This window comes from Capra hircus, chromosome 18, assembly GCF_001704415.2.
Source record: "Capra hircus breed San Clemente chromosome 18, ASM170441v1, whole genome shotgun sequence".
NCBI classification, from domain to species: domain Eukaryota; kingdom Metazoa; phylum Chordata; class Mammalia; order Artiodactyla; family Bovidae; genus Capra; species Capra hircus.
Window position 1 is genome coordinate 50,606,650 of NC_030825.1, and position 19,786 is coordinate 50,626,435.

The 19,786-nt window shown below is 53.3% G+C and overlaps 1 protein-coding gene across 5 annotated transcripts; it reads left to right on the top strand.

The window, feature by feature from the left end:
• PLD3 (phospholipase D family member 3) lies at positions 30-19,588 on the top strand. 5 transcript variants are annotated; one of them, XM_018062424.1, is made up of 13 exons: positions 30-261; positions 9,961-10,178; positions 10,742-10,832; positions 10,933-11,007; positions 11,101-11,243; positions 11,715-11,898; positions 13,302-13,422; positions 13,503-13,630; positions 15,072-15,272; positions 17,068-17,207; positions 17,789-17,954; positions 18,845-18,944; positions 19,057-19,588. In XM_018062424.1, exons 3-13 carry the CDS (start codon positions 10,806-10,808, stop codon positions 19,242-19,244), a joined length of 1,473 nt encoding a protein of 490 aa, XP_017917913.1. In that variant the 5' UTR covers positions 30-261; positions 9,961-10,178; positions 10,742-10,805; the 3' UTR covers positions 19,245-19,588. The 5 variants fall into 5 exon arrangements, with proteins under 5 accessions (XP_017917913.1, XP_005692469.1, XP_017917910.1 ...); XM_018062421.1 differs by having other exon boundaries at positions 148-261; positions 10,701-10,832; positions 19,057-19,584; XM_013971113.2 differs by having other exon boundaries at positions 148-261; positions 9,961-10,156; positions 10,701-10,832; positions 19,057-19,584.

The window sequence follows — 19,786 nt, forward strand, 5'->3', positions numbered from 1 at the left end:
GGCCGCTCTAGCCCACGGGAGAGCCACCAGCGAGAGCGCAGGGGCAACCGTCACGTGACCATCCGCAGTCTCCCAGGCGCTTCCCCCGCCCAGCGCTAGCGAGGAGCGCGGCCAATGAGAAACGCAGCTGCTTGGCCCCCGCGGGTCCGCAGTCCAGCCGGAGTGCGCCTGCGCGCGGCGGGTTGTTGGGGGGGCGCGCGGGGCTCCAGCCTAGAAGGTACCAGCAGGGCTGGGTCCTGGAGTGGGAAACGTGGAGTGCAGGTAATGTGCGATCTGGGGGCGCGGCGCCTCGGCTGCCTTTCTGTTGTCCTTCCTCTATAATGCATTTCTTCTCTCATATCGTCCTCTGTCCCTTTATATCTCCGTTCCTCCCGTTATGTTGCATCCTGCTTAGATCGTTATCACTGCCTTGTGTTTCCACCCCTCTCCTAATGTCGCCATCAATCCCCTTAACAAGATCTCGTTCCAGTTCCATGGCCACCGAATGTCACTCCTGTCGTGTCGCCTTCTCCTGTTGCCTACACATCTCGTTGCTGCTGCTCCCTTACAAAGTCCTTCTCATAAACCGTCATCACACCCCCGTGTCACCTTCGCACGCCTCCTGCCCCCTTCGTAAATCGCGTTCACGTTTCCCTTCTGTCTTTCTCAGGCCTTGTGTCTTCGTCGCTCCCCGCTCACCTTTGCTTCTCCGACAGTCACTGTCCGTGCCTAATGCTTCCAGTGTTTTCCCATTAGGAGTTTTTTTTGTGTGTGTCTTCATGTCTCTGTCATTTCCCCCGTGTCACCTCTCACATACCAGGTACTAGAGCCCGTTATTCTGGCTCCATCGGGAAACCTCTGGGTAACCTCGACCATCTCATCACACCTTTGCAAACTTAGCTGCCTCATTTGTAAAACCCACACAGGGACACCTATGTCAGGGATGAGAGTCAGGGTCCTGTGAGTTTATTCTGGTGACATGCCCAGCTCGATGTGGCTAATAACGATCAGTCATCTCACCCTCACCCTCAGCCAGTCACCTTCATCCCCTCCTCCTTGTTACTCTCCCCCTCCTCCCAGCTACCCTCATCATTCCTGGGGTGTCACACTCTCTCTATCCTGACAAGTTCGGCTGCAGCAGCCAACCCCTGCTGTCCCACGTCACGGTCTCCAAGCTGTCCTCCCCTCCGCCACGTCACCCCACCTGGGAGGGTGGCCCATCAGCCATTAAGAACCTTGCTCATGTCAATATTAATCCATACCTCTTTACCTTGGTGGACAGACTGATTTCCCACCCCCAAATTGAGAGCACTTAGCCCATAGTAGGGGTCGGGCAGGGCTTGGTGGGGGGAAGACTCTAGGTAGCTTAGACCCAACCATCCCTTAACTCATAAAATCAGGGGTACAGAGAGAGGAGGCAGGTCTCACCACACCATCAAACCTCAGCAACCCTAAATCCTCAAGTGAAGAGGCGAATATCTTAGTCACTCAGCTTGCCTTAGCATGGCTGAGGAGCACAGTCATTACAGTGTGTGCCGGGGACTGGACCACCCCCCACCCAGGTGCCAATCTTGGTTTAATTGTTTAGTACTTAAATAGCTGCATGAGCTTGGGCAGGTGGCTCAAGGTCCCAGTGCCTCAGTTACTACATCTGTAATATGGGAATGCAAATACAGGTTATTCATTCAATCGATATTTGTTAAGCGTGTTCTACATGCTGAAGACTGTGCTAGGCATGGGGACACATGAGTGAACAAAACAGATTCCCTGGCCTCATGGAGTTTACATTCTATTAATAGCAAGGGCCAGAGACAATACACAAATGGGTAAGTAGATGATACGATATATTGAGGGGATAGGGAACGCAGAGATTGTAGTTTTAAGTAGGGTGACCTGGTGACATTTGAACAAAGACTTGAAGAGGGGGAGAGAGTGACATGGCTCTCTGAAGGAAGAACAGCATTCTAGGCAGAAAGTAAAAGTGTTAGTCGCTCAGTCGTGTCCCACTCTGTGACCCCATGGACTGCAGCCAGCCAGGCGCCTCGGTCCATGGAATTCTCCAGGGAAGAATACAGGAGTGGGTAGCCATGCCCTTCTCCAGGGGCTCTTCCCAACCCAGGGATTGAACCCAGGTCTCCCACCTTGCAGGGAGATTCTTACTGCCTGAGGCATTAGGGTAGCCCCATTCTAGGCAGAGGGAACAGCACATGCAAAGGCCCTGAGGTAGGAGCCTGCACGGCATCGGTAAGAGGTAACGAGGACGCCAGTGAGGGAGGGGAGGGATGGGGGAGGAAGTCAGCGGGGTAATGGGGAAGGTCCCCTGGGGTCTCAAGGGCCATGGAGAAGACTTTGGCTTTCCTCTGAGTGAGGCGGGTTTGGAAGAGAGGAGGGACGTGATCTGATGTGACAAGAAGCCACAGCAGCAGCTGGGGAACTTCTACCAAGGATGGACTGGCAAGAGCAGCCTGGTTGGAAGAACACCTGAAGTCCTCTTTTAAAGCTGCACTCATATCCTTTATGCTTGGAGAAAGTTTCCAATGTCCTTCTCAAAGATTGAGGGGAGGGAGAAGGAGGTGTCGGTAGAGGCTTTGAGAGGCTGTTCGGGAGGGAGGGAGGAAACCACAGGTCTACAGATAACAGACAGCAGGAGAGGGGGCTGTCTATAGCCAGCACCTTAGGGAGCTTGGGCTCAAATCCTGGCTTCCTGGCTTTGTCCCTTTATGCCAATGACTTAACCGCTCTAGGTCTTTAGTTCCCTTATCTGTTTGTTGTTGTTGTTGAGCCCCTAAGTCGTGCCTGACTCTTTGCAATCCCATGGATTGTAGCCCGCCAGGCTCCTCTGTCCGTGGGATTCTCCAGGCAAGAATACTGGAGTGGGTTGTCATTTCCTACTCCAGGGGATCTTCCCAACCTGGGGATGGAACTTGCGTCTCCTGTGTCTCCTACATTGGCAGGTGGATTCTTTACCACAGAGTCACCTGGGGGAAGTTAGGCTAAAACAAAACAAAAACACTGTTATGAGAATTGAATATATAAAGTGTTTTGAGCAGTACCTGGTTCAATAAACAGAAGGATCCCACTTTCTCTCCCGTATCCTACCCTTCCACAGCCACAGACCTCCCGGAGGGTAGCAGGGAAAAGACATTCCACCTTATTTTGTGTTTGTGAGTTGGTTTAACAACACAGTGCCCTGGAACAGAACTGAGCTCTGGGATCAGATTCCCAGCCGACAAACCAACCCTGTGTGACCTGGGCAGGGATTTCCCTGAGCCCTGTCTCATCTGAAAAACAGGGATAATAATGCTTTTTCCCCCCAGATGTGTTTTTTTTTTTTTCATTTGTTTGATTTGGTGGGGAGGGTTTGGGGACCACACAGCCTGTGGGATATTCGTTCCCCGACCAGGGACCGAACCTGTGCCCCCTGCGCTGGAAGTATGGCATCTCAGCCATGGGAAGTCCCTGTTGTTTGTTTGAACGGCGGCATCAACCACTTTCACGGTGATGCCACGGCATCCCTCCCTTGTTTTCCTTTTCTCCCAGGTACGCAGTGTACATTTCACTCATTGATCTATTGTCTCACCCCCTCAAAAGAATTTCTTCCTTCCTAGGGATTTTTTTTTTCCTGTTTTTCTGTGCTGCATCTCCAGTTTCTAGACAAGGCTTGTCAGCAGTAGTTGAATAAATGCTAGTTGAATGAATAGATGGATGCACTGGCCACTGAGCATCTGCCACGTACTGTCCCTGTGCTGGGTGACGTGGGGAACACAGCAGTGACAGCCAGCCCGGCCCCCCTCTCATGGATTCTGGACCCATCATCAGGTAGTGACAGTTCAGTGGTCAGGGCCAGGTTGCGAGAAGCACAGGCAGAGGGGTACAGGCTAGGACTGATAAGCCTAGGGGACTGCCAGTCTCATGGAGGATGTCTGGACCAGCCAGGGAGTCAGGGAGGGCTTCCTGGAGGAGGTGGTACCTAAGCTGATAGAAGTGAGCAACATGAAGAGAGAAAGGTATGCTAGGCAGGAGGGGCAGCTGTGGGCAGGTTTGGTGGTAAATGTGTGGTTTCAGTTCGAGGAACTGAAAGATATTAAATCTGACTGGGCCATGGAGAATGGTACAAGCGTAAGCCCAAAAGGTTATTAAGGAAAGGGCTCTGGGAGCCACAGTGTGAAGCTGAGACTTTATCCTGTGCACACTGGAGGGCCAGAGTATTTGAGCAGGAGAGGGGCAAGTCAGACTCAGCTCAGAGGGGGAATTAGAAGTGTTTGAGTGGAGGCTGGGAGCCACAGGAGGTGGCTGGAATGGGGACCCAGATGAGAGGGGCCAGTTCATGGCCTTGGAGGGGAGGGGAAAAGGGTGGGTGGGAGACACTCTTGGGAGGCCAAGTGGATAAGTTATGGGGGACCCAGGACTCGGGGGGCATCAGGGCTTTCTGGGGAAGGTGGAACACAGGCTGAGACCTGAAGGCTGGGTAGGACAGCTGTCCTGGGAATGGGGACCCAGGGGAGGGGCAGGTTTGGGAGAGATGCTAAGGACAATTGGAGACATGGGTATAAGGGGCTTAGGGACACCTGGGTGGAGGTATCTAGGAAGCCATGGGACTTGCAGAGCTGAAGTTGAGGGAGGAGATATGAGTCAGAGACAGCTTTGGAATCAGAGGAACTGAAACTCAGATGGGGAAGGTCCACAGGCACTGTCCCTGGAGAGCCCAAGAGGGCATCATAGGACAGTCGCACTTTGTCCCGAAGGCAGTGGGCAGCCACAGAGGGGGTTAGAGTAGGGATGGGACAGCTTTTGAGTTCCAGTTCCCAAGTATTTATTCACCATTCATGATGGGGGCGGGGGGTGGTTTCATGTGGGCCCTTTTTTTTTTTTTTTAATGATTTGTTTTTAGACCAAGCATCTTCTGTCCCTGGAAGGGGCACCTTCTGGGGTCCTTTGAAATAAAGGATCTACTGCTAAAAAGAAAAACGTTTACAAAACCAGCGCTCTGTACTGTTTTCTATAGACTTGACCACAGACGATTGTGTGGTCGGTCCAAAGGGGTCTGCACAATCGAATGAAAATTGGCCCCTTTAAAACCAAGAACAGGTCTGTTTTGAACCATGCAGAAGGTCCCTAGGTTTGTAAATGTTTCCTAAGGTATGGCCTGTCCAGTGCTTCAGATATGCTTCAGCAGTTAAGTGGCCCACCCTGAATTTTACCCTCAGGCTGAAGCACCACTATTTGTACCTACCCTATTGCCCCAGGCTCAGAACGCAAGCTACTAATCATTGTGTAGGAACCCAGTGTCACTGAATCTTAAAGCGACATCTAAGAAAGTCTTTTCTCCCTTCTACTGCTCTTTCCTTCTGTTTTCAGAAGAAAAACAAATAAATAAACATTTACAATGTGCTGGGCACTCGGTGGGTAGAGGAATAAATCAGACATAGTCTTAGTTTTTCAAGGGACACATATATAAGTTTATCTGTGATAAATAGTGTGTTCAGGGTACTAGGGGACACAACTCACCAGCCAGCTTGTATCTGTGTGCACTGACTGCTGGGGATGGGTTTCATTGACTCTGCCCAGCAAAAGTCATGTTGGTATATTAATCTCCCCAGTGTTCTGAAGAATGTAAGTGAGGCTCAGGAAAGGTAGTCTCTTCTCCAGGTAAAGCACAGAGCTGAGATATGAACCAAGGGCTTGGGGACTGTGAGGCCCACCCTCTTAAACCAGCCACCACTCCCCAGTTGTTTTTTTGACCGTGCCACGTGGTATATGGGACCTTAGTTCCCCAACTGGGGATCAAACCTGCACGCCATACAGTGGAAGCACAGAGTCTTTACTGAACCGCTAAGGAAGTCCCAATCCTCTTTTTATGAATGAGGCCAGCAGGGAAATAAAGCCCTGTGCCCAATGTCACTGAGTATGAAAGTGACAGAGGGCTTCTGGCTGTCCAGTGGTTGAGATTCCACGCTCGCAAAGTAGGAGGGACCTGGATTCAAGCCCTGGTCAGGGAACTAGATCCCACATGCCACAACTAAAGATCCCACGTGCTGCAACTACGACCCGATGCAGCCGTATATTTATTTACATATAAGAAAATTTCTTAAAAAAAAGTGACAGAGGTGGGATTTGAACCCTGGATTCATCAGTCCAAAACACTTCTATGGAAGGGGGATCAAGTCTCCCACCCTCACCAGGGGTGGGGGTGTTCAGGGAATTGTGACCCAACACAGGCCCAGTGGGTTTTGCTTCCTCCTTGTCCCTGGGCTATGGTGTCACACCCAGGGTCAGGCAAGGCACACGCCAAGGGGACAGGGAGATATTCAATGGGCTGGTGAAACTGCACAGTTCAGTCCTAGAGGCTGGGACTCAAAACACAGCCAAAACCCAAACTGGGACTGAAACCCACTTTCTTTTCATCTAAATCACACACCTGGTCTCAGGATTTAATGAAGCTTAGGTTCTTTATCGGAGAAGGCAATGGCACCCCACTCTAGTACTCTTGCCTGGAAAATCCCAAGGACGGAGGAGCCTGGTGGGCTGCAGTCCATGGGGTCGCTAAGAGTCGGACACGACTGAGCAACTTCACTGTGACTTTTCACTTTCATGCATTGGAGAAGGAAATGGCAACCCACTCCAGTGTTCTTGCCTAGAGAATCCCAGGGACAGGGGAGCTTGGTGGGCTGCCGTCTATGGGGTCGCAAGAGTCGGACACGACTGAAGTGACTTAGCAGCAGCAGCAGCAGCAGGTTCTTTATGTCTCAGCACAGAAAGAATTCAGTGAGGGACAAAGTGATAGGTGAAAAGTGGGTTTATTTAGAGAGAGACATTCCATAGACAGGATGTGGTTCATCTCAAGAAGCAAGAACAGCCCTGGGAGAAACACTCCACAGAGTGTGGGCCATCTCAGAAGGCAAGAGTTCCTGAGATAGGGAGTGGTTAATTTTTATGGGCTGAGTAATTTCTTTTCTTCTTTGGCTGCACTGGGCAGCATGAAGAATCTTAGTTCCCCCATCAGGGATCAAACCCATGCCCCTGCAGTGGAAGTGCTGAGTCTTATAATCACTGGACCAGCAGGAAGTCCCTGGGCTGGGTAATTTCATAGGCTAATGAGTAGAAGGATTGTTGTAACTATCTTGGAGAAAGGGTGGTGAGATTTCCAGGAACTGGGCCACCACCCACTTTTGGGCCTTTAATGGCCAGCCTTGGAACGGTCACGGCGCCTCTGAGTGTGTCATATGCTAATGTATATAATGAGACTCCAGGTCCACTGAATAAGGTCACGTTCACAAGTTCCAGGAGTGATGACCACATCCAATTTAATCAGTTTTGAGGGCACCATTCAACTCAGCCCCAAAGGAGATCATGTTTCCTCCTCTGCCCAGAACCTACCCTTGGCCCCATTCTTGCTACAGTCCAGGTAGCTCTGCATAATCCGGTCCTGTGACCTCTGATTCACCTCCTCTCCCTCCCCTCACTGCCATTCCACTAGAGATACCTGCCAGCTTGCTCTTCTCTATCCCCACAGGCATACTCCTGCCTCAGGGCCTTTGCACTGGCTGTTCTCTGTGCTTAGAATACTGTTCTGTAGCTCTCTTCCTCCCCTCCTTGAAGTTTTTTTCTCAGATATCCCCTTCTCTGTGCAGCCTTCCTTGTCCTCCTTATTTTCAAATGCAAGTAATCCCACCCTCACCCAACCCCGTCCCTCTTCCCTGAGTCTCTATAGCACATATTACCTTCTAACATATAATTTACTTTTTTTTTTTCTGCAAGTCTGCAAGTCTATTTTGTTCACAGTGATGTTCCCCAGTGCTTAAAACAATACCTGGTGCACAATAAAGGTGTGCAAAATTAATGAACAGCCTTGGGAAAAGTAGGCAGTACTGTTACTTTGCCCATTTTGCAGATGGGGACATTAAGGCACAGATGCGTTGTCAGTTCTCTGAAATCAAATAATCGCATACATACTGAGGTTCATATTAAGATCAGGCATCTGGCTCCAGATGCCACAAGTGTTAACTGCCTCACCAATCTAATGCAACCTACACCACCTCTCCAATACTGGTTTTCTTTATAAGTGCGCTAGGTTCGTTTGCTTTGATAAAAATATAACAAGTCCAGATTCAACCCATCAGTAAAGACGTCATCACGGCACAATTTGAAAGCCAAAAGATTGCTAACAAACTGAATAAAACGCGTCTTCAGTCACTCAGTCACATAAGACTCTGCCACCGCACTGACTGCAGCATGCCAGGCTTCCCTCTTCATCACCAACTCCCAGAACTTGCTCAAACTCGTATCCCTTGAGTCTGTTTTCTTGCTGTTTTTGGTTTATCAGCGACCACCCCAGTTCCCCTGCCTCACCATGGTGTGCGCCATCCCTCACATCTTCCAGCCCTACCTTTCCCCAGTTTTGTTTCTGTTGATCTTAGCTTCCCTCCTGCAGAAGGGAATGGCAACCCACTCCGGTATTCTTGCCTGGAGAGTCCCATAACAGAGAAGCCTGGAGGGCTACAGTCCGTGGGGTCGCAAAGAGTCGGACACAAATGAGCAATTAATACTACTACTAGCTTCCCTAATTTCACCTGACCTTCTGTTCCAACCACATAGTCTTAAATAAAGCATTTCTCACCAAGGGCTTTGCAAATAAATAAAAGGCAAACTTGTTTCCTGCGCCATGCCTCCCCTCCCCCACCCTTGCTCCCTGCGGTCAGCCTTATCGAAAACTGTTACCTTCTGCTTCTCTTGGTGACCTACGGAGATCAGATAAGCTTGATCTGTTGCTATTCCTTGCTGGATCCATCCCCTTTTTGGCTGGCTCCCTATGATGGGGTGGGGGTGGGGGAATACCTACTGCCTTTAACCAAACTGGGATCAGACGTTGAGGGGGAAGGGGTTTTCAAATTATCCTTTCAGATCTAGGCTGGATCTTGTGGTGAGTGGTGAACCAAACTCCCTTTTGGAATTTCCTTCTTTTTTTTTAAATCACATCAATGCGTGGAATGAATTTTTAAAAACGTGACAAAACCTGGGACGCGGCAACACCTGTGTTCGCTTTATAATTATTTTTTTAACCCGCACAGAGATATTTTTCTCTTCTGTAAGTCGCTCATATTTCACGATTTTAAAAAAGAAAATAGGCGTAGGATAAAAAGCAGTCCTGACGCACCCCAAATCCTGTTGTCAAGGCAACCACTTCTGACGCTGTTGCTTCTTTCAATAATAACCCTTCTCTACCTTTGTGCACTTCCTGCCTGGGTAGGGGAAAGGGGGTCCTGCCCCTCTTTCATTGAGAGAGGTGGGCGGGAAAGGGGGAATCCCTCCAACTTATTATCCCGCCAGCTGTGGCCTTAAATTCTGCTTCGGAGATACGAGATGGTAGATGGGAAGCCCTCCTTATTCCCTTCAGCTGGAGCCTGGATTTTTTTTTTTTTTAACACCAAAACCATTTTGTATTGGGATATAGCCAATTAACAATGTTGTGGTAGTTTCAGATGAACAGGGAAGGGACTCGGTCACACATATACATGTATCCATTCCCCCCCCCAGCCCCCCGCCACACACACACTGGTAAGAAACATTTTTAAAATCCCTATCAAAATATCAGTTGGCCTTTTTAAAAAATCAAATAGAGACTGCAATACAGACTACAACAGAAAACCCACCATCCCCTTATCGAACACCCCGCGCTCTTCCCCTCCCGTAACGTGGGCTGCGTCTTTTGATTTTATGGCCACATCCGTAAATCATGTTGTTCAGCCTTGATCATTCCATTTTATAATTTTAAAAATCATTAGTCGTATTTATGTATTTATTTTTGACTAGGTAATACGTGCCCACGGTGCAAATATTCACAGGGTTTATAGCCGAGAAAAGATGGGGGGGGTCTCTTTTTTCTCTTTACCTGAGTCCTCCCTAACCCATAATGGGGAGGCTCTAGGATGGAGCGTAGCAAAGCCATCGCTCAGACCTGTGCTCTTTCTCCACCCCCGCCAGGTTGGCTAGACCGTATGTGGGGGGGCCGGCCCCCCCTCTCCTTGCGGTGAGCCCGGACCGGCGCGCTCACTGCGCAGACTCCCCGCTGCAGAGGGCGGAGCCCCCTTGGGCCCCGCCCCCTCCTCCCTCCCGCCCCTGCTCAGCCTGTTGGGGCAGAAGCTGGGGCCCCGTGGAGGTAGCAGCAGCTGTCTGCCGAGTAAGGCCGAGGCCTCTCTGGGGTACGGTAGGGGCGGATGATTGGGGGGATGGGATGGGAGCTGACAGGGAGGCCCCGATGGTCTTGGGCTCCTGGCCTGAGCTGTCTAGTGGTTACCTGAGTGTGAGGTTAAAGGAGCTACCTGGAAAATGACTTCAGGGTAAATCCCAAGGCTGGGAAAAGCCAGGAACAAAAATATTTAGGGCTCCGCTGACCCAATCCGGAGCTGTCATTTTGGGAATGTGTAGGATAGGGCTCAGAGAAGGGAAGGTGCTAAATGGGGAGCAGGGCCAGTGCTGATGACAGGCAGGGTGGGCACTCAGGGGGGCATGGTGGGCACTAGAGTGAGCAGGGAGGGCACCCCAGAGGGACAGGAGGAAGGCGGAGGGGTTGGACTTTGAGGGATTTCAAAATCCCTACTGACCAGCAGTCAGCTTCCTCCTTTAGGGGTGGCGGGCGCAGTGCCAGTAGCCCCCGTGACAAGGCAACCCAGTAAGTCCCGTGAGCCCGAGGCTGATCCGTTTTCTGTGATGTCCCCTAAAAGCCTAGAACACCCAACAGAGTCCCAGCTTCTGATCCCCGCAGTTTGGAGACCCTGACACACCCACTTTTGCACCTGGGACCTGCATAACCCCTGACTGCCAGCACGATGAAGCCTAAACTGATGTACCAGGAGGTAGGTGGATGGAGGACCCGGGGAGGAGGGGCTGGATCAGGAGAGGGTGGGGGCCCTGCTGAGCTGACCTGTCACCACCACCCCCATCCTTGTGCCCCAGCTGAAGGTGCCTGCTGAGGAACCTGCCAACGAACTGCCCATGAATGAGATCGAGGCATGGAAAGCTGCAGAAAAGGTAGGTGCCCCTCGCCACCCTCAGTCTGTCTCTGGAGGCTGTGGGCTGGGCTGCTTTCCTTGGGCTGACTGCTCGCCTCCTCCTCCCCCGCAGAAAGCTCGTTGGGTCCTTCTGGTCCTTATCCTGGCGGTTGTGGGCTTCGGTGCCCTGATGACTCAGCTGTTTCTATGGGAATACGGCGACTTGCATCTCTTTGGGCCCAATCAGCGCCCAGCCCCCTGCTATGACCCTTGCGAGTAAGTGGAGGGGGCGTGGGGGCCTGGGATGATGGGGGGAGGGGCCCTGCCAGGCCAGGGGCACTTCAACATGCACTACGCAGGGCCTGCACCCAGTGGTGGAGACAGAATAAGGGGGTGGCAGAGACTCCCAAGTGGACCGTCACAGTTCTTCTGTGCCCACCCGCTTCACCCACACTGTTGCCATGGCAACCACAGCGTCATCTTCTATGCCTCTGTGAACAGACAGGCACACATAGACACACATGGCCTCTTCCATCCACATCCATGGACAGACACACTTACACACACACACACATATACAACCTTCCACAAATCTAGAGAGACAAATGCAGACACACAGGGAATCACGAGTACAGACACACACAAATACATATAGTCTTCCATCCTCCGTGGGCAGACAAGTGAGCACTCACAGTCTAGCCCACCATAGCTGATTCTGCCTCCCTCCCTCCCCATCTCCCCACCCAGAGCAGTGCTGGTGGAGAGCATTCCCGAGGGCCTGGACTTCCCCAATGCCTCCACGAGCAACCCCTCCACCAGCCAGGCCTGGCTGGGCCTGCTCGCTGGTGCCCACAGCAGCCTGGACATTGCCTCCTTCTATTGGACTCTCACCAACAATGACACCCACACTCAGGAAGCCTCTGCTCAGCAGGTACCTGGCAACCTGGGCCCTGGCTGGCAGCAGGGGTGGTGGGAGGCATCAGAGGCAGGGAGATGAAAGGGGTTTCCCTCCAGCCCAGGAGACAGACTGGCATGTCTCATGTAGTGGGTTGGACAAAAGTGTTTGGAAGCAACTGTCTTCACATGGCCCGCTGGACTGGGGGCGTTTTGTCACGGTCATCTGGAGGCCTCTGAATGTCAGGGCATGGGTTCGGTTACGAGGGATTAGGCTAGCAGATATGCTCACCCACAAGCTGCCCTGAGCCTGTCACACAAAGAAATGGAAACATGGAATGAGTAGTAGCCCAGCCTCAAGCCAGGCTTCTGCTTCCCAGCTCTGTGACCTCAGGCAGGTCACCTCATCTTGCAGTCTTCTTTTTCTGCATCTGTAGAATGGGGCCATTATCTAATGTTCACCTCTTGTGAAGATGAAACAGGCTGATCCCAGCCAATGACAGCAGTGCCTGACAAGAGTCAACCTTTTATAAGCATTTACTATGAGAGCCTTGTTAGGGTCTGCAGACAAACTTAAAAAGCATAAAACTTCAAGATTTGAAAAGGAACAGCCTAGGTAGCTAAGCCCTTCTTTGAAAAACGTAGCGAATTTGTCCCTCTTATTCCTTTTCCCTGCTGCCACTCTTTGTCAGAGGTAGACTTTAAATGTATTAAAATTGTGGGGATCATTAAACAGTGCCTGGAAAAAATGCACAACAGTTAAAAATTATACAAGCTGCAAATTCCCTGGTAGTCCAGTGGTTAGGGCTCCGAGTGGTCACTGCCAAGGGTTCGATCCCTGATCAGGGAACTAAGATCCTTCAAGCCTGAGTTCGGGTGTAAAGGGGCTTAGAAGGGTCCTGGCTCACAGTAGAAACAAGGGAATCATTGGCTGTTACTGTTATTGGCATCATCAAGCCTTACCCAGGTCTTCCCAGACCCCCAAGTCTGCTCTGTGCCTTTAACATCCTTCAAGGTGCCTAGAGACCCCTGCTGTGTCAGGCATGGATAACTACCAGGTCAGGGGCTTGGGAAGGACCTGTGAAGGGCAGGAGTGGCAGGGAGGCCCTAACAGGGCTCAGAGCAGCCAGGTATTAAAATAGATAAAGACACTTGCCTGTTGGTCCAGTGGTTAAGAGTCCGTGTTCTGAATATAGGGGGCATGGGTTTGATCCCTCGTTGGGGAACTAAGATCCCTCATGCCACACAGCACAGCCAAAACAATAAATAAAACAGATAAAGTAAGGTTTTAACTTCTTAACCTGTAAAGCCTTCCCTAACTGTATTAATGTAAAGCCTGATCAGATCTAGAAGCCTAATCTCAAAACAACTCCATGGGGTGCTCCGTGGGGCTCGAGAGGCAGCTGATCCATCCCCTCAGAAGCTGTCTCCTCCCTCCAGGGCGAGGAGGTCCTCCGGCAGCTGCAGACTCTGGCACCCCGAGGTGTGAAGGTCCGCATTGCTGTGAGCAAGCCCAATGGGCCCCAGCCCCAGGCAGACCTGCAGGCCCTGCTACAAAGCGGTGAGCTAGGGGGCCACTGGGGGTGGGCTGGGTCTGGGGCTCCCCAAGCCAGCTCCTGACCTCCACTCCTGTCGGTCCAGGTGCCCAGGTCCGCATGGTGGACATGCAGAAGCTGACCCATGGCGTCCTGCACACCAAGTTCTGGGTGGTGGACCAGACCCACTTCTACCTCGGCAGTGCCAACATGGATTGGCGCTCCCTGACCCAGGTCTGCCTGTGCCCTGCACACCGCCCTTCTAGGTTGCTCCCTGCCTCACGGGGCTCCCAGCCTCCAACTGTACCCCACCTCCTCCTACCAGACCTCCTAAAACATCCCCCAATCCGGCCCTCCACCACCCTCCCCTTGCTCATGGAAGCCCCTCTGATCCCTGATGGCACCTGCCAGCCCCTTTATACAGCATCCAAGGCCCTGTCCACCCACTTGACCTTCACTACTCACTTCCTGAGAGCCTGCTCTAAGCCCAGCCCTGTTCTGATGCTGAGAACGTGATGGCAACAGATAGACCTCTTGGAACTCATGGTCTAGGGCAGAGACGGGCCTGTCACCAGGCAGTGTCAACCCAAAAGCGTCAAGGATGAGATGGGAGATGGGGAGAAGCACAAGTAGAGGGTCAGGATGGGGGACCCAACCTGGAGTATCAAGGAAAATCTCCCAAAGGAGGTGACAGTTAATCTGCTACTTGGAGGAGCTGCAGGAATGAGCATGAGATGGGAAAGGGGTACAGCTGAGGCAGTGATCATGTCTTCAACAAATGGATATTGTGCAAGCCCCTAATTGGGCTTCCCTGGTAGCTCAGCTGGTAAAGAATTTGCCTGCAAAATTGAACCCGGAGACCCCGGTTCAATTCCTGGGTCACGAAGATCCCCTGGAGAAGGGATAAGCTCCCCACTCCAGTATTCCTGGGCTTCCCTGGTGGCTCACTAAGTAAAGAATCTGCCTGCAATGCAGGAGACCTGGGTTCGATTCCTGCGTTGGGAAGGTCCCCTGGCGGAGGGCATGGCAACCCACTGCAGTATTCTCACCTGAAGAGTCCCCATGGACAGAAGAGCCGAGCCTGGCAGGCTACAGTCCATGGGGTTGCAAAGAGTCAGATACAACTGAGTGACTAAGCAGAAGCCCCTAATCCCACCGACTTTTGCGGGAAAACAGAAAATACAGCCATGGCTGAGACATCCCTGGTGCCTGTCCTCCCAGTCCAATGGGGAGACAGGTTTGTCACCAGGGAAAGTGATGAGGGAGGCCCAAGGGACCTGGAGAGCCAAAGGAGTGCCTGACACAGGGTGGGCAGTCAAGGCAGGATTCCTGGAGGAGGAAACCCTCAGTGGAGACCTAAGACTGAGCAGGAACTCAGTAGAAGGTAGAAGCTGCAAAGGTTCAGGAAACCAGGAGCTTCAGAATAACTGACTTTCACCAAAACTTCAGATTTTAGTCTTGAGTCAAGATCATGTCCATCTCAGGGCTTTAGCTGGGGGAAAGAGGACGGGGGCTAAGGGGCAGAAAGAAGGAAGTAGGGGCAGAAAGAGGGGGAGACAGAAGGGCAAGGGGCTGGAAGAGGGACTTGGTGGAGGCAGGAGGAGGGGCTGCAGGTGTCCATGTCACCTGCCGGCACCAGGCCACCACCCTGGGGCTCAGCACTGTGCTCCCACAGGTCAAGGAGCTGGGTGTGGTCATGTATAACTGCAGCTGCCTAGCTCGAGACCTGACCAAGATCTTCGAGGCCTACTGGTTCCTGGGCCAGGCGGGCAGCTCCATCCCGTCAACCTGGCCCCGGCCTTATGACACCCGCTACAATCAAGAGACTCCAATGGAAATCTGCCTCAATGGAACCCCTGCCCTGGCCTACCTAGCGGTGAGTCCAAGGGAAGAGGGGCCTGCCACATGCCCTCACTGGGCCTCCTCCATCTAGCCCTGCCCAGTGATTTGATGGGGATGAGGGAGTCCTGACTACTAGCTGTCACTTCTGCTCACTCAGGGGCCTGGGCTATGTCCCAACCTCCCTAGGCTTTGGTTTCATCTAGAAATCTTATGATTGCATCGTAATATTTGCAATCTCTTAGAGCTAATGAGGCAGCACAGCTGGGTTCATTCAGGCCAATCCCTGGTTGAACTGTCCACTATGGCTGAATGTCACATTTTTAATCAATTAAGATGCTGCTGCTGCTGCTGCTGCTAAATCGCTTCAGTCGTGTCCAACTCTGTATGACCCCATAGACGGCAGCCCACCAGGCTCCCCCGTCCCTGGGATTCTCCAGGCAAGAACACTGGAGTGGGTTGCCATTTCCTTCTCCAGTGCATCAAAGTGAAAAGTGAAAGTGAAGTCGCTCAGTCGAGTCCGACTCTTTGCAACCCCATGGACTGCAGCCTACCAGGCTCCTCCATCCATGGGATTTTCCAGGCAAGCAATTAAGATGAAATGCTGTTAAAAACTCAGTTCTTCAGTCACCCTAGCCCCCTTTCAAAGGCTTAGCAGCCACACCTAGCAAGTGGTTGCCATATTGAACAGTGTAGATACAGAACATTTTCATCACTGTGGAATGTTCTGTTGGACTGCACCCACTCTGGACAAGGCACTGCTGTTTTCAGCTGTTGATGTTTTCACTAGTTGGGGTGGCCAACCTGGGACCCCCCCAAGCAAGTCACCTGGCCAGGCCCAGCATCATCATGAAGGGCCACCCTAAGGCATGGATGGAGGGACATAATTCACTGGGGTCCTTTACTCCAGTGATCTCCCACTGGGGAGTAAAGTTTCCCTCGTCACTGGTTCCCCTTTCAGAGCTTAAGTTTGCTCACCTGTTGGGAAGGTGGAGGGGGCTGGGTGAAGCTCCTGGGGTCGGGGGGCACATGAGGAGTGCCATGGCGGTGGGCTGTGAGCCAGTCAGCGACAAAAGTGATTAGAGGGCTTCCCCGGTGGCTCAGAGGGTAAAGAATTCACCTGCCAGTGCAGAAGATTCAGTTTGCATCCCTGGGTCGGGAGGATCCCCTGGAGGAGGGCATGGCAACCCACTCCAGTATTTTTGCCTGGAGAATCTCCATGGACAGAAGAGACTGGCAGGCTACAGTCCATGGGATCAAAAACAGAGTTGGACATGACTTAGCAACTAAACAGCCACAGCAGCAGCAGCAGCAGAAGAAAACACTGGTACAACAGTGTAAAGCAACTATATGCTAATAAAAAAAATTTTTTAAGAGATTAAAGCAGAGGTCCTCAAGCCTGAGCATGCACTAGAATTACCAGAAGGGCTTGTTAAAACCAGATCCCTGGGCTCCATCACAACACCTTGATGCTGTGTGCCCTGTGCAGTGAGGCCCAGGAATCTGCATTTCTAACAAGTTCCCAGGTGATGCTGCTGCTGCCTGACCAGACACCTCATGTCCAGAACCACTGGGTTAGAGCTTAAGTTCTAGAACCAGACCGCCTAGGTTCAAACCCTGGCTCCGTTCCTCAGCTCTGTGACCTTAGGCAAATCACTTATCCTCTCTGAGCCCCCGTTTGCTGACCTGTGAGCTAGGCCGTGGTCATTATCTCTCCCCTTCACGGAGGCTGAGCATTCAGTGAGATACGCAGGGACCTAAGTCCTGATGGGCTGTCTGCAGCTGGGGTCCACGGTGAAGGATGTGTCTAGACTGTCCCCTTGTCCCCCCAGAGTGCACCCCCACCTCTGTGTCCGAGTGGCCGCACCCCAGACTTGAAGGCCCTGCTCAACGTGGTGGACAATGCCCGGAGTTTCATCTACATCGCGGTCATGAACTACCTGCCCACCATGGAGTTCTCCCACCCACGCCGGTATTGCGGGCGTGGACAGGGCTCGGGGCTGGAAGCCACACGAGTGGAAGAGGAGGCAGGAGAGGGAGTGATGGGGCCCAGGAAGCAGGCAGGGGACAGAGGGAGGGGACACCACAGGGCGAGACAGAGGCGGCAGGGAGAGTGGCTCTGGCTGCTTGAGACAAGGGAAAGGGGGCAGAGGAAAGGCTGTGAATATTGGGAAAGGGGTATGGAGATGGGGGGCTGGAGGCTTGAGGCAGAGGATGCGGCGTTTCTGGGCGTAGGGAGCAGGGAGTGTGGGCGGGATATGGGGTGAGGGGCTCGAGAGGTGGGACTGAGCGTATTCAGGTTTGGGGTGGCATGGTTGGGGTTTGAGACCTGGGATAGGAAGAGGGGGTGATTGGGTCTGAGGGTTCAGAGCAGGTAGTCTGGGGGCAGCAGACAAGACGATGAGTGGTTTGGGTATTGCTGGGCAGGAGCGGGAGCCAGGGATGGGTTGGTCTTTGGAAGTGGGGGTTCTCCGAAGCTGCAGTGGGACCCAGGCCCGGCACCCTAAAGCTGAGGGGAGACCTCCCTCCGTACCCTGTACTCCCTGCCCCCAGGTTCTGGCCTGCCATTGACGATGGGCTGCGGCGAGCTGCCTATGAGCGGGGCGTCAAGGTACGCCTGCTGATCAGCTGCTGGGGACACTCTGACCCCTCGATGCGGGCCTTCCTGCTCTCCCTGGCTGCCCTGCGTGACAACCACACCCACTCCGACATCCAGGTGGTAAGCACCTGCCCAGACCCGCCCCTCAACCCCTGTGCAGAGCAGTGCAGGGACACAGCTCCTGTGGAGCTCACCTGTCATCTGACAGAGATGACACAGAGCGGGCTGTGCCCTGATTGGGGCGAAGGAGGGGTGACCACAGGTCAGGGTTGGAATCAAGGGCGTGGGTAGAGGGGTCAGGGCCAGGAAGGGGGAACCCCGAGGAAGCTCCTGCTTCAGCCTGAAGGGTCACAGAAGACTTTCAGGAAAGGGGACATCTGAGGTAAGACCTCAGGGACAATGGTGAAGAATCTGCCTGCAGGGCAGGACACCCAGATTCGATCCCTAGGTCGGAAAGATTCCCCTGGAGGAGGAAATGGCAACCCACTCCAGTATTCTTGCCTGGAGAATCCCATGGACAGAGGAGCCTGGCGGGCAACGGTTCATGGGGTCTCAAAGAATCACACATGACTGAGTGACTAACACTTTTAACCCTAGAGGGAACAGGTGGCATGTGAGCCAGTCTTTACGGAGGATCCACTCCTCTGAAGGGCTTCACACACTGTGCTAGTGGTAAAGAACCCGCCTGCCAATGCAGGAGACATAAGAGAGACAGGTTCGATCTCTGGGTCGGGAAGATGCCCTGGAGGAGGGCGTGGCAACCTACTCTAGTCTTGCCTAGAGAATCCCAAGGACAGAGGAGCCTGGCGGGCTATGGTCCATGGGGTTGCAAAGAGTTGGACACGACTGAAGCAACTTTGCACGCACACGTGCACTTCTCTGGGCCCTGTTCTGATCCCCAGGGCCCAAAGGGAAGCAGCTGAGCCCCCAGTCTCGAAGACCTGGTTCCACTCCCCATCCCCAACCCAAGGGCTTCTCTGTCCTCACCCTGCATCTCCCCACCCCCTCAGAAACTCTTTGTGGTCCCTGCGGACGATGCCCAGGCCCGAATCCCTTATGCCCGCGTCAACCATAACAAGTACATGGTGACTGAACGGGCCACCTACATCGGTGAGTGTTCCAGGAGCACCGTGATCGGGGGGCAGGGGGGTTGGGTGGGCGATGGAAGGGGGTCCAGGTGGTGCCATGGGCCCTGACTCTCTGGACCCCCAACTCCCCATAGGAACCTCCAACTGGTCTGGCAGCTACTTCACCGAGACGGCGGGCACCTCGCTGCTGGTGACGCAGAACGGGCGGGGTGGCCTGCGGAGCCAGCTGGAGGCTGTGTTCCTGAGGGACTGGGACTCCCCTTACAGCCATGACCTTGACGCTGCCGCCGACAGCGTGGGCAACGCCTGTCGCCTGCTCTGAGGCCCGGTCCGATGACCAGGCCAGGCCTGCAAGGCCCCTGCAGGCCCAGGTGTTCCAGGTCTCCATCCCCTGTCCCCATGCCCTCCGCTTCTGTCTGACCCGTTGTGACTCCAACAGGCTCCCCCTTCGCAACCACCCCCACCCCAGCCTCCCATCTCTACCTCCGCCCCCACTGGCCTGATGCTGTGGCCCCAGAGGACCCAGCCGAGCTGCGGGCGGGCTCAGTCCCCAGAAGGGGAAGTGGGGGTGCATGCTGGGCCTAGCCTCCCTGGCCCACCCCACTTCCCAGGGCAAAGAGGGCCCAAGGTCATAATAAGAAGTAAATACCTTGTCTGTACAGCCTGTGCCTGACTGAGTGGTGTGAGGTGGGGTGTTGGGTAGGGGACAGCTGGCATGAGCCTCTGGGGGGGACATTTTTGTGGGTACTGGGCCCTCAGCATGTGACCAGTGTGGTTTGGTGTGCACTGGACTCTCAGCACCTGTCTGGTGTGTGCTGAGCCCTCAGTGGGTGACCAGCATGGGCCAGCGTGTGCTGAACGCTC

What these genes read in the sequence shown, in the direction of transcription:
- PLD3 (XM_018062424.1), top strand. Translation starts at nt 10,806, where the DNA reads ATGAAGCCTAAACTGATGTACCAGGAG. An exon ending in CTAAACTGATGTACCAGGAG is followed by an intron (nt 10,833 to 10,932) that starts GTAGGTGGATGG and finishes CTTGTGCCCCAG; the next exon opens with CTGAAGGTGCCTGCTGAGGA. An exon ending in AGGAAGCCTCTGCTCAGCAG is followed by an intron (nt 11,899 to 13,301) that starts GTACCTGGCAAC and finishes TCCTCCCTCCAG; the next exon opens with GGCGAGGAGGTCCTCCGGCA.